Source organism: Balaenoptera acutorostrata, chromosome X (assembly GCF_949987535.1).
Source record: "Balaenoptera acutorostrata chromosome X, mBalAcu1.1, whole genome shotgun sequence".
Lineage (NCBI taxonomy): Eukaryota > Metazoa > Chordata > Mammalia > Artiodactyla > Balaenopteridae > Balaenoptera > Balaenoptera acutorostrata.
Genome location: NC_080085.1, coordinates 127,327,426 through 127,343,487, shown reverse-complemented (window position 1 = coordinate 127,343,487; position 16,062 = coordinate 127,327,426). Strand labels below are relative to the sequence as shown.

General features: G+C 40.8%; 1 protein-coding gene across 16 annotated transcripts in view; it reads right to left on the bottom strand.

The window, feature by feature from the left end:
• FMR1 (fragile X messenger ribonucleoprotein 1) overlaps window positions 1–9,268 on the bottom strand; it is a 36,741-nt gene extending 27,473 nt beyond the window's left edge. For 8 of the 16 annotated variants that reach the window (XM_007178999.2, XM_007179001.2, XM_007179000.2 and 5 more), the window contains exon 1: window positions 8,966–9,265. In XM_007178999.2, coding sequence (XP_007179061.2) covers window positions 8,966–9,016 — 51 coding nt within the window. In that variant the 5' untranslated portion in view covers window positions 9,017–9,265. Of the gene's footprint in view, window positions 1–8,965 lie in introns of all 16 variants that reach the window. The other 8 variants (XM_007179011.2, XM_007179012.2, XM_007179008.3 and 5 more) reach the window with 3 other exon arrangements.
• Between the last annotated feature and the right edge of the window lie 6,794 nt (window positions 9,269–16,062).

Below are 16,062 nucleotides of genomic sequence, written 5' to 3'. Positions count from 1 at the left end.
ACCAGTCAGTGTAGATCTGTTGTAACCTATCTTTTTCTCCTTAATACAATTTTAGGAGAATACAATAGTAAATAACTAAATATAATCTCAAATCTATATATGCACAAGTACACTAAGTTCTCTTTAAAAACAATGTGCTGCTAATACCACTAAAAAGTCCAATTACCAGAGTTTAATTAAATTCTCAATCTCGCAGGCACTTGGCAAAAAAAAATAGTAATATAAAGTACAGAGGTTTAAATCTTTTAAATCTGATGATGCAATTGCTAATAAACTGCAGAAGGACATAACAAAAGTAATAGCTAACTAATTATCAAGAATTCTTTAATCAGCATGCTGTCCGTAATTCTATAAAATGACATAAAATTAATAGCTAACTAATTATCAAGAATTCTTTAATCAGCATGCTGTCCGTAATTCTATAAAATTAAGTTTTTAATAGGTGCAGGAAAGGAGGTTTTGTTTTTGTTTTGACAATTAGAGGAGTAGGATAAAGCATAAAGAAACCCAAGGGGCTTTATATCTTAATTCATTTTAAAATGGCTTTAGAGATTTAAGCTTCTTACTCCAATGTGTTTTGTACATGTTTCTGTCCTTTCGTGGTTTCTCCCTGTCTGCAGGATTATGGTCAAACTCCTCTGCCTGAAAAAGGCCCTTTGTGACCTGGCCCCACTGCTCACCTCTCCAAGCTTCAGCTTTCACATCCTTGTAGGCTGTGATCCAGCAGTGCTAAACTACTTGGGCCTCTCTGTACATGCTGCTGTTCCTTCTTTCCTATTGTCCTTCCCCTCTTTTCACCTAGCTATCTCCTACTGGTCTTTTACATTTCAGTTCAGATGTCAGCTGCTACGGGAAAACCCAGAACACTAAGTTAAATTCCATCCTCTACATTCTTATAGCATCTTATGAATATCCTCACTATAAACTTATCCCACTATAGTCTTTTGCCCATTTTCCTACCAACAGTAAGCTTCCTGAGGGTGGGCGATATAGGTCTTTTATTTACTGTTGAACTTCAGAGTACCTATTAAGGGTTCAATGAATAGTTATTATCATGGATCATTGCCTAAGGGGTTCCTATCCTAGCCTCGGAGGAAAGGTATGTGTGCGGTGGGGTGGTAGTATGTTGATCAGGAAAGACAAACAAACAGAAGAGGATGAGGTTCCTATCCAACTTAGGGAGTGGAGGATGGGGAGGCACAGCAGGCCTAACGGGCAGCAGGAACAAAGGCTTAGACCTGGGGAAACAGCTTGGGCTGTGGTAGAAGTAAATCCTTTGTGGACAAGGAAGCCAAGACAATTCAGTGGGGAAAAAGAACACTGTTTTCAACAAATGGTGCTGGGACAACTGGATATCCACATGTAAAAGAATAAATTTTGGCCTAACCTTATACCATATACAGAAATCAACTAAAAATGCATCAGAGACCTAAATGTAAGAGCTAGAACTATAAAACTCTTAGAAGAAAATACAGTAGTAAATCCTCATGACTTCAGATATTGGGAAGATAACTAGTTCGGATTAAGACCATTCTTTAACTTCTGTATCCTCAGTAACTGGAATAATTTCTGGTATATAGTAGGTGCCCAATAAATGTGTTAAACAAACACATGATGCAATGCAAATCTCTTGGTAAACAAATATATCTTCAAAGGCCACAGATTAAAGCATTTTTAAAAAACTGAAACTTCCCAAAATATCAAATTAAAACATATCAGTCAAGTACTAAATAGCTGCTCCTAAGAAAAACAATGGCAGTTAAAGCAGGGTCCTGGAAAACATTTACAGTTGACCCTTGAACAACATGGGTTTGAACTGTGAGGATCCACTTATACTCAGATTTTTTCCCAATTAATATAGTAACTATATTTTCATTTTACAGACCTTTAAATTAACTAAGTGTGGGGAAAAGTTTGTGTTCAATTAGAGATCACAGTATGTGGAATTGAAGAACTAGAGTTTGAGTCCTGATTCTATCCAAACTGTTTCATCTTCCTGCCTTTGGGTGAGTCATTTATCAATTCCTTTGTTTCTGAAGCAAACTGTGTGGCGGGTTGGCACCCCTAACCCCAATGTTCAAGGGTTGACTGTACATGGAAGCTAAACAGAGACACCAAACTTCTGCAATTTTGCTTAAAAGAATAAACGCAAAGCTATGCTAGAAGACAGTTTCCTTGTAAGATCAAGGTGGACTATAATGGAATCTAGGTGTTCTGTGGTACTCAAAATGCCTAAATTATTATTTCTAAATTAAGCATGTGTGTGTATCTTTATAGTTGCTGGTTTAAAGTGGGGGGAAAATCCACATTTTCTTCCTATCATTTTGATCTTGCTTATTTTTCCTTAGCCATATTTAAATCACACCCATTCTCTACAGAGTATTACAAGAACTCTAGTTTAATACTGACCATGATATTTTAGAATATACTAGATTTTATAAGGGCGCATGCCCCCAGTGCTATCAGGGGTTTGCCTATTACTTCAGCAACAGAAAGGCTTGATTTTGAGTTAAAGTTGGAGGAATTCGACGTTTAGTTTTATAAAGTAAGTCCCACAAATTACGGAGAAAGGAAAAACAGATGCCCCCCCACCCCAACTTCTCCCTTGTGTTTACATGATGGCGAATACCAAATTAACAATCTGGTTTTGGAGGGTGGGACTCCTATTAGGAGCTAATCCCTTATTTACCGAAAAATGTCTTTGCTCTGTCTTCATCCTTGTCTAAAATTTTACGTTTGCATGTCTTGGCAGTAACTAGTATTACTTCTTTACTGTATATTATATGCTGAAAATGTTAAGTCCTTTAGTCAGCTAAGAGAACCTTGTTACAGCTGGGTGAAGAACTGTTCTCACTAAATCAGGTCCCTTTCCAATACTACTGCCCTTGTCTAAAACCGTGCTGTTGCTCACCATAGAAGCTGCTGGTCATATGTACATATATCTATTTAATTAAGTACAATTAAATAAAATTAAAAATCAGTCTCTGAGTCATACTTGCCACATTTCAAGTGCTCAAAAGCCACACAGGGCTCAGTACCTACTGTAGAGGACAGCACAGGTAGAGACCACTTCCATCATCACAGAAAGTTCCAGTGGATAGCACTGATTTAAAACATTTACAAATGTTGGGGACTGTTTTCAAATCCACCTTGAAAGCACTCTAAAAGTTAGTCTCATTACTTCATTGCTCTATTTAAATTTTTTTCTATTTGCCAAAAAGTTATTGTACAGTTTAATCACACTCAGTCACCACATTTGCCTATTTCCTAAAATTAAACGTCCCTTCAAAGGAGGAAGATCTGCAACTGTTGTGACTATTAAAAACCAAAAAACCAAAAAACCAAAAACAAAAAAAAAGCTTCCAAGCTTTCAAACACACTAAAAGCAATTCCAGATGTAGAGTGTCAAAAATGGTTTGAGTAATCATCACAGCTTACGGCGGCCACCGCCTCGAGTTAATGAGGCTTACCTGTATATGGATGTTGGCGTGACTGTTCCCAAACCAGTCATTTTTAGCCACTGTTTGCATATTATGTGAATACAGAAGGCATGGAATACCTTCTTGTTGCTGCTGTAATAAGGGGAATAAAAGAAACTCATAGGTTGCCTCTGGCTCGCACTCTCGCCAAGGACAAAGGTCTCCTCTGACTCCTGAGGCCTTTTGATAAAATTCCAACAAAGGTCCCATCTTTCTGCTTCTCATCATACTTTCTCCAATAACCCTCCTTTTCAGCCCTGCCCCTGCCTTACCCCAACACTCATACCCTTCCCTTCCCTGGCCATCCCAGAGCACTATCACCTCACCCACCAACAATTGGGAAAACTATGTTTTGTTGTGCTCTCTACCTATCTACATCAAGCAAAGCTGATGAGAAGATAGGTTCAGGGGATTCCTGAGGGGTTGGTTACCAAAGAAGGCAATTGAATGGGTTTGAATGAATATAAGAAGGGAGCTGCATGGGACTGGATGAGAGCTAGGGCTCTTATAAGGGTCAGTAAACTTAGTGGTTAAGAGTTTTGCTGTGAATGAGGTAGGTTCAAAATCTTGGATCTAAGACATAACAGCTGCGGGACTCTCCAAGAAATGGTCTCTGGGCCTCAGATGCCTTGTCTGTGTAAGTAAGGAATGGATACAGGGGAACTGGACTTGCCTCCTAAAGCTGTTGTGAATAATGAAATCACACATGTCTAGTGCCTAGCACGATGGCTGGCACACAGTTGGCACTAAATAAATGAGAGGTAAAGCAGAGAGGGGCATATTTTATAAAAGATGCAGAACCATAAACACTCTTGCATCTGAGAAAGTTACATCTCAACAAAAGAACACTTAAAAAAAGATTTAAAAATTAGGAAAGAGAAAAGGCTGTTTTTCTCAAAGATACTAAATACTAAAAGGTTATTTAGACTTTCAGAAGAAAAAAAAAGTGATGAAAATCTTTGGGGTTTGAGAAAGGTGCTAAAAGTGCAGTTAAAGACAGACATAGTGGGACTTCCCTGGTGGCGCAGTGGTTAAGAATCCACCTGTCAATGCAGGGGACACAGGTTTGATCCCTGGTCCGGGAAGATCCCATATGCCGCGGAGCAACTAAGCCCGTGTACCACAACTACTGAGCCTGCACTCTAGAGCCCACGAACCACAACTGCTGAGCCCATGTGCCACAACTACTGAAGCCCACACGCCTAGAGCCCGTGCTCCCCAACAAGAGAAGCCACCTCAATGAGCAGCCCACACACAGCAATGAAGAGTAGAGAAAGCCCGTGTGCAGCAACAAAGACCCAACACACCAAAAATAAATAAATAAATGGAAAAAAAAAGACAGACACAGGCTCCTTATCAGGGGGAATAAACAGAAAATCAAAAAATCATTATGGGATCCCCCACCTGGCAACTGGGCCAAAGAGGCAATCATAAAATCATACTAACCAAAGTGTGTAATGACTAGAGATATCTAAGTCAAACATTACATCACCGGGATTGCTGAAACTAAAAGAAAGTCCGTCCCTATTTGGGTGAACTCTTACTCTCCCACTACACCTCACACCTTAGATTGTACAGAGAAATTTCAATGTAAGCCCCTGACCACCAATGAACACAACTACTACATTATCACTGAAGACAGCACATGTAGTGCAATGATAATTCTCATTAGAGAAAACTTAAAAGCATTGCAAAATATCCCTCCTAAAGAAAATCTGTAGGAGATAGACAATAAGGACATATGAAATGTGATAAAATACGATTCAAACCCAAGGCTTCACATATAAAGTGAGTTATTGCTTTGCCACCCTTTGAATGTGGGAACTAACAACATATGAGAATGAACAACGGGAAGGGAAAAGTACAATAAACCTCATCAACAATTCTTCCAACCACAGTGCATGTCTAGGAATACTCACCTTCACTTGGGCATTTACCACAAATTCTGAGAAAAATGCACCCTTTCTGGTTCACCTTGATGCAAAGACAACACACAGGTACAGAGAGAATAGTATTAAATGAGTTATTAATTTTCCTGTGTGTATGTATTCTAACTTTTGAATGCTTCAGTTCTTATGGGTTCCCAATGTAACAAAAGCAAACTTCATAGGAGGATTAAAGATTTCTAACTTTATCTTTCATTAATAGGCATTCATATGAAGAATTACAGTGTAATGTGTCAAGGTGCAAGAGTTAATAAAAAGGAAGCTAATACATAAGCTGAATATTTTGTGACGTCTTTGTATCAATGGTAAAAAATGGCAACATCCTTGCAACTATACTTACAGAATAATGCTAAGACACTGTTGCAGTAACAAATACAAAGTGACAATGAAACTTACAAAACTGGGCACGAAGTCAAAATCCAATTCGTTTCTTTAAGCTGAATGCCATCATTTCAGGAAGTCAGATTACCTGATCTCAAAGTCCAGATCTGACCCTTACTAGCTCTGACACTTAGTGGGAGTGATTAAATTAAGAGAGGTAAAGCACCTAGAACCCTGCCTGGCACCTCAAGAGCTCTCAGCACCTGTTAACAGTTAAAATCATGATTGTAGTCATCTCAGGAAGCACATTCCCATAGTGGGCAGGAATCAGAAAGCCAATTATTATACCATTGAATTTTACATTTAATTAATAATTTGGAGGTTTTCAGAGTGTGTGGGTATGAAGTTGGAAAATGCTCAACTCAAAAGGGGAGTACTGATGCTTCCATAAAGATACTAAACACTAAAAAGGTTATTTAGACTGGGAAGAAAAAAACATGTGGTTGACCTGAACAATTTACTTCCTTGAAGTACAGAAGACTTCAGAGAAAATGTGAAGAAAATTTTCATTACATGATTTTTTCTAAGTCAAAGAAATACCTAAGCACAAAAGTAGTGGCTCTGACAGTTACTAAATCCAACTTTCGAGTTTTTAAGAATAAACACCAGAGGGAAAAATAGAAATGAGCTGTTACAATCTTAGGGTTTAGGTTTCATGGTTTAGGTAATTCTGAATCCTAAGTTTGAGTTAATTTTTTAGAGAAAAAAACCCAACTGTTCCCAGCATATACTCTATCCAGTTTATACTGCAAATTTGGACCATGTGCTCAGAAGATGGAGAACTGTACCTTACAATATGGTGGTTCTGTTAGGCAAATCAAAGTCTGAATTCAATTATACCAAAGCTGTTTGAGTTGTTTAGTTCTTTAAGCCTTTTCAATCAATCTGATGAACCCAGGTTCCTAATTTTTTCATAAATGTAATATTTCTCCATAATAGTTCATTTTTTATTCATCTTTATTTCCCATCTTTTCTGCCCATCCCACTGGACAAATAACTCAGTTTACTTGTGCTTTACTTTTATAACTCACATCAATGTTGAGCCTTATAAGAATTTAAACCTTTTTCATTATAGAAACTATTATTCTACCAATTGAGGTTTTCTTAAAAACAAAACCTTAATTAAATAAACATAACAGCAATTTCTCTGCACACGTTTGTTCATGTTTAATACTTCCCCTGAAGGAACTAAGGGACAACCCATTCCTTGTATTCACCTTCAAATTAAGCAACTTCGTTAAAAAACAAAAATGGGGGGATTAAGAGCAGAGATAGAGGGCCTTTCTTATATTCCAATCAGTTTGCAAGCAAAATCACAGAAGCAAATCACAGGTTGCTCGAACAGAACAATACATCCTTCAAGACCACGATGTACTACTTGCCCTCTGTAGCAAGCAAACTCCACTAAAAGACAGTAAGAGTGGCATCTAATCTAAGCTAAGATCACAGGTCTATTAGAATACCGCTCAATCATTAGCCCCTGCTCATATTTATTATAGTTAGTGCCCCAAATCTAGTGAGCAAAACTACCAATCTAGGAAGCAGAACGATTCTACACAAACTAACCAGCAGAATTATGGATCACTGAAAAAAATGCAACCAGAATTTTGACTGCAGAGTCAACTGAAACAATTTTATATTGGTGAGACTGTTAAGAACATAAATGCTGGGTTATTTTTTCCTCCTTTTACAACTAAAGGTTTTATCATTTTGCTAAAAGTATGGAACAGTTTACATACTTTACTCACTCATTAAATATATTGATCTCCAAATATCTCCATAAAATTGGTAAACACATATATAGTTAAGTCAATGTTTATTTTCCTATATACCTCGTTTGAAACGTTTATGTAATCCTATATAGATTTAAGCATTGTATTTGGACAACGGCAATATTTAATTCCCTTGCTTCCTTCTATATGCACCTTCTGTTGCCAAGATACTGTAGTAAGGTGGGACATTACTTACAGAAGTTATAGGAGACATTCAAGAGGAAATGAGAACTTATAGACTGCTAGATCTGCAGCAAGTATGGACCAAGAGACGCACTACCGACATATGAAAATATTTTTAAGCCTCCTTTTGAAAATGTTAAGATATTAGTAAGCTCTGCAATGGTGTAACTTAAAAAAAGAAAAGCCCGCAGCAAAACTATGCATGCCTATTTAAAACCTCAACAATACAGTTCACTGCAACATTACACAGAGAAGATAGTCAAACCCTTGGAGCACAGAACAATTATTTCCATTCACTTAAAAAAATTCCCCAATAATGATATACTCTTAGTTAATTTCCTGAAGTTTCATGGCATATATCCAGGCCTTTGGAGGGTTAATTTTTTTTCTTAAGTAGCAGAGTTGCCAATGTTTTTAGACGCTGAAGCATCTGTATTCCTGAATTTGCCCACATTTATAACAAGGGAGGAGGGGCCACGAATATTCAAGATTACCAACTTCTTTAAACCATTACTCGGATATGTCTGGGTCTTCCTGAAACTTTTGAATCTAAAATCTTTTCTGAAATCCACAAAGAAAGGTCACTAATAATCAGTTGCCATTGTGATTTGGTACGGACTACAGCTTCTTACTACTCTTTCTTCACACCGCTCGCCCAGAACAGTGGAGCTCTCCGAAGTCCCAATGCTGGACAGGAAAAGAGAAGCCAAAGGAGATCGCAAACCCTCTTTGCAAGGCAGGAGGCGGCTTGACGGAAGCGCCCCCCGCTCCTCGGCAACTACCCACACGTCAGGCCCGGATCCCACTGGGAGAGGATATTTAAGAAAACAGAAATAAGCCGTCACCGTCACTTAGCGCGGATACCGGCCCTTCCCGCCCGGATCTCCTACCTGCCGTCGGCCCTCGCCCATCCCCAGCTCTCCCTGCCGGGGCTCGGCCCCCGAAAGGGCACCCTCTTTTCCTTGCCCGCTTCTCATTCCGACAGGCGCCGGGGCCTCATACAGGAGAGGCAGCGGGGCTCAAGGGGCTTCCTACAGGCCCGAAGTCCGGTCCTTCCCTCCCTCCCAAACAACATCCCGCCGAGCGCGCCCTGGCCCCGGGCGCGGCGTTCGGGAAGAGGGCCCCAGGCCTGCCTCCGGCCGAGGCTAAAAAGAAAAGGGAGGGAAAGAAGGGCGAAGATGGGGCCTGCCCTGGAGTCAAGTACCTTGTAGAAAGCGCCATTGGAGCCCCGCACTTCCACCACCAGCTCCTCCATCTTCTCGTCCGCCCTGATCGCTCCGGGAGCCCGCCCCTGAGAGGTGGGCTGCGGGCGCTCGAGGCCCAGCCGCCGCTGCTGCCGCGCTGCTGCACGCCCCCCGGCAGCGGCGCCGCAGTCACCGCCGCCGCCTGCGCTCGCCGTCGGCTCACCGCCCGCTCCGAGGCGGCCCCTCACCGGAAGTGAAACCGAAACGGAGCGGAGCGCCTGACTGAGGCCGAAAGCTCCAACCGCTCCGCGTGTAAACAGTGAAACCGCGTCACATGACCGACGCCGCCTCTTCCCCAAAGGGTTCGGCCCCTCGGCCCCGCCCTCCTTCCCCTGGCGGACCCAGGAGCGCGCGCCTGCGCGCTGCTGGGGACGGGCCGGGGGGCCGGGCCCAACGTAAGGCGCGCGGGCTCGGCGTGCGCGGGCTCGGCGGCGGGCGGGAAGGCGGGAAGGGTGGAGACAGGTCGCGCCGGTGGCCGAGGTCGCGCCGCTTCGCGTCGTTGGCGAGGACCAGAGCGCCCATTCCTTTAGCGGGGGCAAGCCGAGGCGTGGGAAAGGGCCTCCCGTAGCAAACTAGTGTGTTCACTTATCCACGTCCGGGCTGGCTTGGGTTGGAGGTGTTTTGTTTTTTGTTTTTTTTAAGTGGGGCAGAGCCTAATTGAACTGGAGGTGGAGTGGGGGACAAGAATGAAGGTGAAGAATTAGATTGAAGAAGACTTTGAACTAGTGACAGTGGCAACCGCGGTGACTCAGGCTTGTGTGACCCTTAGAGGCTGAAGGTGAGAGTAACGCCCTCCCCCAAGAGATTTTGGGCCGTCCTGTGGATGCATCCTGTGTCCTCGGAGGGGCAGTGGAGTGTGTCATGACCTCTGGAAGTGTTAGTCCTTCCACAGACCCAGCACTGACCCACATACTTCCCTTCCCTCGATTCAGTTTCATACTTTTACTTGACATACGTAAAAAAGAAAATGTGTTAAACACTTGTTAATTTCTTTAGTTTATTTCCCTACTACTTCACGCCTACTGTATGCCCACCCTGCACCAGAGGCGACCTGTCTACAAGGGCCCGTGCACCTGTTTTCTTGCAGCTCTTTCCCTTTACCCTCCATAGTACAGCAAACCCCAGTTCTTTCTCATTCCTGCTTCTGCATCCTGCTTGTATCCACCTTGACCTAGGTTTCCTTTGGAAGGCTTGTATTCAACTGAGAAGTTTATTGAGCCCCTACCGTATGCCAGACACCGTGCTGAGTGCTAGTGAGACATTGGTCAGAGCTGGGAAATGACTCCAGCTGGAATGTGACCAGTGAGAGTTAACTGGCAGCACTGAGTTGGTGGGGGCGGGTTGAACCGCCCCAGGTAGGTGCCCCAGAATGTGAGGCATCCTTGGGCCTCCAGTTCCCCTCCCACCTCACTCGTAGCCAGAGCAGCGGCATTGCTGCTGGTGGAACTCCAGCATGAAAGCCTCAGATCAAGGGCCACATTCCTTGAGGCCATGGTAAACAGGGATGATCTATTGAACTAGGGTTTCTGGAGTAGTCACAAGATGCAAAGATTCCAATGAGGCTGAAAGAGAATCTCACCAGTTGGCTGCATAGAAGCAGAGCAGAGCATGAGCTTTAACCCCAATGTAGTAAAGGGGGACAGATTGATTAGAATGGTTATACCTTCCATGTGTAGGGTGTTGTTCAAATATTCAAATATTACCAGCTCTTCATAACCACTACAAGCTGCACTAAACCTGGTGGTGTCCCCTGAACCGCTGATGCACTTTCATGCCTTCATGTCTCCCCATGCTTCTTGGCCCCCTGAAATATCCTTCTCGTTAGGGATATTGGCTGGATTCCCATTAGCTTGTTATTTGTATCTCAGGTGCAGAGAGTTAACTTTGCTCCTCAATTCTCAGCACATTGTCATCATCAGTCCCTGCAAGGCCCCTCTCTTATTTATATTATTTTACATTGTTTAAATTATTTGTCCTCGTCTTTCTCAATATCCACTCTCATTCTTCTTCTAGACACAAGGTGCAATATGTTTGATATAGATCCTTGATCATTTAAGACATGCGGTGTTTTGTGTATGCCTTTTACATTTACAAAGATGGTACTGGACTGTAAATCTCTATTTCCCACTGTTTTCACTCAGCACTGCGTTCTTGAGCTATATCCACATTGCTGTGATTTCCCTAGTGATGGGCGTCTAGGTTACTGCCAACTCCCTGATGTCACACTGTGGTGAAAATCCTTGTGAATGTCTTTACAAACCTTTGCAAGAATTTCTTTTGTGCTCTTAAAGAACTGTACACACCTCCTGCTTCCTCACCATACTGCTTGGCATATAGCAGGGACTCGGTAAATGTTGAATACCTCACCCATGATGCTTAATGTACTAGCATCGCTTATTTATATTTCTGTTTTCCTCGTTGGACTGTTAGTTCCTTACGGGCAAGAAAGACGTCTTATTTATCTTTGTGTCCCTGGCACATTCAAAGTGGTTGATTTTAGGAAATGTTGGATGAGTGAATGCATGCCTATCCTCCCTACCTGTATGTGCTATGATTTAGTCTTGCCCACTTAACTCTGAGTCTCAGCTCAGCTGAATTCAGACACAGGCTCAGCCCCGCTCATGAGCTTGTTCCTCCCACATTCTTCTCTCTCTCTCTCTCACTGGCAACCCCTTCTTCAGGGTGGTTGCTCAGGCCTAAAACTGGGTCATTTTGGCCTTCTCTTTCTCTCACACGTTGAATCCATCAACAAATCCTTTCAGAGTCCACAATCTAGTTCTCACCACTTGTGCTGCTAAAACCATGGTCCAAGTCCCTATCCTCTTTTACCTGGATTATTGTAGCAATTTCACTGGTTTCCCTGCAGCCACTCTTATCCTCTGTCTATTCTCAACACAGAGACAGACTCTATTCAGGTGTCAATCAAGTCACTCTGCTATTCAAAACCTTCCAATTGTACCCTAAATGCCTCAGGGTAAAGGCCAAAGTCCTTATTAATTCTGGCCTCAGTGCCCTTCACCCACTGGCCTCTGTTATCTCCTTGATCTCACCTTCTACCTCCTCCCTTCACTCCATTCCAGCCATACTGGCTTCTTTGCTGTTTCTTGAAAACATCAGGTAAGTTCTGTCTGTCTCCTATCACTAGAATATAAGCTCAGTGAGAACAGAGATTTTTGTTTCTTTTATTCACTGCTTGTCCCCAGTGCCTACCACAATGTTTGGAACATAGCAGGTGCCTACTGATTTATGAAATGAATGAATAAATGAATGAATATGTGTTGAGGATGCAGCTTGGGTCAAATCTGTTCTCGTGCTTGTATTTATCTGATATTGGAATGATGCTTCAGAACCTCTAGACTTGCCTTGGCCCCTAGCTTCCATTAAATTGTTGCCTGTTGTCTTTGCATTGATTTATTCTGTGTTATTTCCTGCTCCTTCAAAATTTGAGCCCTTTGAATCTTTTTCATGCCTCAATCCCAACTAAAATGCCCTTTGCCCTTTCCAACTCTAGAAATCCTATGTACCCGCTTGGAGCCAGCTAAAGCCTCACTTCTTTCATGACACATTCTCTGACAATCTCACTTCACTTTGACGTCTCCTTTGAACTAGATATTAGAAAAAAAATTAAATAGTAGTCTTTATGTTTTAGAACAGTTATAGATTTACAGGAATATCAAGCAGATAGTAGAGAGTTCGCATATCAGTTCCCTGATATCTCCCTCCCAGTTTCCTCTATTGTTCACATCTTGCATTACTGTGGTTTATTTGCTATCATTGATGAGCCAAATTGATATATTTTATTAGCCAAAGTCCATACATTAGTTTACATTAAGGTTCACTCTTTGTGTTGTATAGTGTATGGGTTTTGACAAATGCATAATGTCATGCACCCCCCATTATAGTATCATATAGAATAGTTCCACCACCCTAAAAATTCCCTGGGCTCCACCTATTTATTCATCAGCTCGACCCCCTAACCCTAGGCAACCACTGATCTTTTTACTGTCTCCATAGGTTTGTCTTTTCCAGAATGTCATAGAGTTGGAATCATCCAGTATGGGGCCTTTTCACATTGGTTTCTTTCACTTAGCGATAGCATTTAAGGTTCCTCCATGTCTTTTCATGGTTTGATAGCTCATTTCTTGTTAGGGAAGAATAATATTCTATTGTCTGGATGTATCACAGCTTATTTATCCATTTGCCTACGGAAAGACATCTTGATTGCTTCCAAGTTTTGGCAATTATGAATAGAGCTGCTATAAGCATCCATGTGCAGGTTTTTGTATGGACATAAGTGTTCAACTCATATGGGTAAATACCTAGGAGTGTGATTGCTGGATCCCGTGGTAAGAGTATGTTTAGTTTTCTAAGAAACCGCCAAACTGTCTTCCACAGTGGCTGAACCATTTTGCATTCCCACCAACGATGAATGAGAGTTCCTGTTGCTCCACATCCTTGCCAGCCCAACCCAACTTTTGGTGCTGTCAGTGTTCTGGATTTTGGCCATTCTAATAGGTGTGCAGTGGAATCTCATTGTTGTTTTAATTCGCAATTCCCTAATGACTTGTGATGCCGAGCATCTTTTCATATGCTTATTGCCATCTGTATATATTCTTTGAGAAGGTCTCTGTTCAGATCTTTTGCCCATTTTAAAATTAGGTTGTTTTCTTATTGGTGAGTATTAATAGTCCTTTGTATATTTTGGATACCAGCTCTTTATCAGATTGTGTTTTGCAGATATTTTCTCCCAGTCTGTGGCTTGTCTTTTCATTCACTTAACAGTCTTTCACGGAGTAGAGGTTTTTAATTAAAAAGTCCAGCTTAATCAATTTTTTTCTTTCATGGATCATGCTTTTGGTATTGTACCCCAAAAGTCATCACCAAACCTAAGTTCACCTAGATCTTCTCCCTTGTCATCTTCTAGAAGTTTATAGTTTTGTGTTTTACATTTACGTCTGTGATCCATTTTGAGTTAATTTTTGTGAAATGTATAAGGTCTGTGTCTAGACTTATTTATTTTATTTTTTATATGCATAAAATAAAATGCATATGGATGTCTAATCATTCTTAGATCTTCTTTGATTTCTGTCTTCAAGGTTTTGTAGTGTTCCTCATATAGATACTGTACGTATTTTGTAAGATTTATGCCTAAGTATCTCATTTTTTTTGGTGCTCCTGTAAGTGGTGTTGTATTTTTAATTTCAAATTCCAATTGTTCATTGCTGGTATATAAATCTCCCTCTAACCACTGCTTTTGCTGTATCCCATAAATTTTGATAAATTGTATTTTTTTAATTTAGTTCAAAATATTTCAAAATTTCTCTTGAAACTTCTCCTTTTACCCATGTGTTATTTAGAGGTGTGTTGTTTAATCTCCAAATATTTGGGGATTTCACAGTTATCTTTCTGTTGTTGATTTCTAGTTTAATTCCATTGTGGTCTGAGAGAAGACATTGTATGATTTCTGCTATTTCAAATTTGTTATGGTATGTTTTTGGACCATTCTTGGTGAATGTTCCATGTGAACTTGAGAAGAATGTGTATCCTATTGTTGGCTGAAATAGTCTATAGCTGTCAATTAGATCAAGTAGATTGATGGATCTGTTCAGTTCAACTATATCCTTACTGATTTTCTGCCTGCTCAATCTATCAGTTACTGACAGAAGGGTGTTGAAATCTCCTAATATAACAATGGATCTATTTCTCCTTGTAGATCTGTCAGCTTTTGCCTCACATATGTTGACACTCTTGTTGGCTGCATATACATTAAGAAATTTTATGTCTTCTTGGAGAATTGACTTCTTTATCATTATGTAATGCTCTTCTTTATCTCTGATAATGTTCCTTGCTCTGAAGCCTGCTTTATCTGAAATTAACATAGATAATCCAGCTTTCCTTTGATTCGTGTTAGCATGGTATATATCTCTTCACCCCTTTACTTTTAATCTAGTTGTGTCTTTTATTTATTTATTTATTTATTTATTTATTTTTGGCTGTGTTGGGTGTTAGTTGCAGCACGCTGGATCTTTTCGTTGTGGCGCATGCGCTCTTTGTTGCGATGCACGGGCTTCTCTCTAGTTGTGGCGCGTGGGCTCCAGAGTGCATGGGCTCAGTAGTTGTGGCTCATGGGCTCTCTAGTTGTGGCATGCATGCTCAGTAGTTGCGGTGCACGGGCTTAGTTGCCCCGTGGCATGTGGGATCTTAGTTCCCCGACCAGGGCTCGAACCCGTGTCCCCTGCATTGGAAGGCGGATTCTTAACCACTGGACCACCAGGGAAGTCCCCCTGGCTGTGTCATTATATTTAAAGTGAGTTTTTTTAAACAATGTATAGTTGTATCTTCTTTTTAAATATACTTTGTTAGTCTCCATCTTTTAATTCATGTATTTAGACCATTCACATTTAAAGTGATTATTCATATAGTTGCATTAATATACCATTTTGTAACTCTTCTATTCACTGCACTTGTTCTTTTTTAATCTTCCTCTCTTTTTCTGTCTTCTCTGGCTTTAATTGAGCAATTTATATGATTGTATGTTTTCTCCTCTCTTAGGATATCAGTTATACTTCTTTTAAAAAATTTTAGTGCTTTCCCTAGAATTTGCAATATATATTTACAGCTAATTTAAGTTTACTTTCAAATAACACTATACTGCTTTATGTGTAGTGCAGGTACCTTATTAAAGAGTATTCCCATTCACTTCTGTCTCTCCTGCCATTTAATTTCACTTATCCATATACCATAATCACCAATGCATTGTTGCTATTAGTGATTTGAAAAGATAGGTCTATTAGATCAATTAAGATTAAGAAAAAATAAAAGTTTATTTTATCTTCATTTATCCCTTCCCAAAACTCTTCCTTTCTTTATGGAGATTTGAGTTTCTGACCTGTGTCATTTTCCTTCTGTCTGAAGAACTTGTAACTTTTTTTTTAAACATTTCTCTCAATCTTTGGCTGAAAAGGTCTTTATTTCTTCATCACCTTTGAAGGATAATTTCACTGGATCCAGGATACTAGTTTTTCCCCCCTCTTTCAACACTTTAAATATTTTGCTT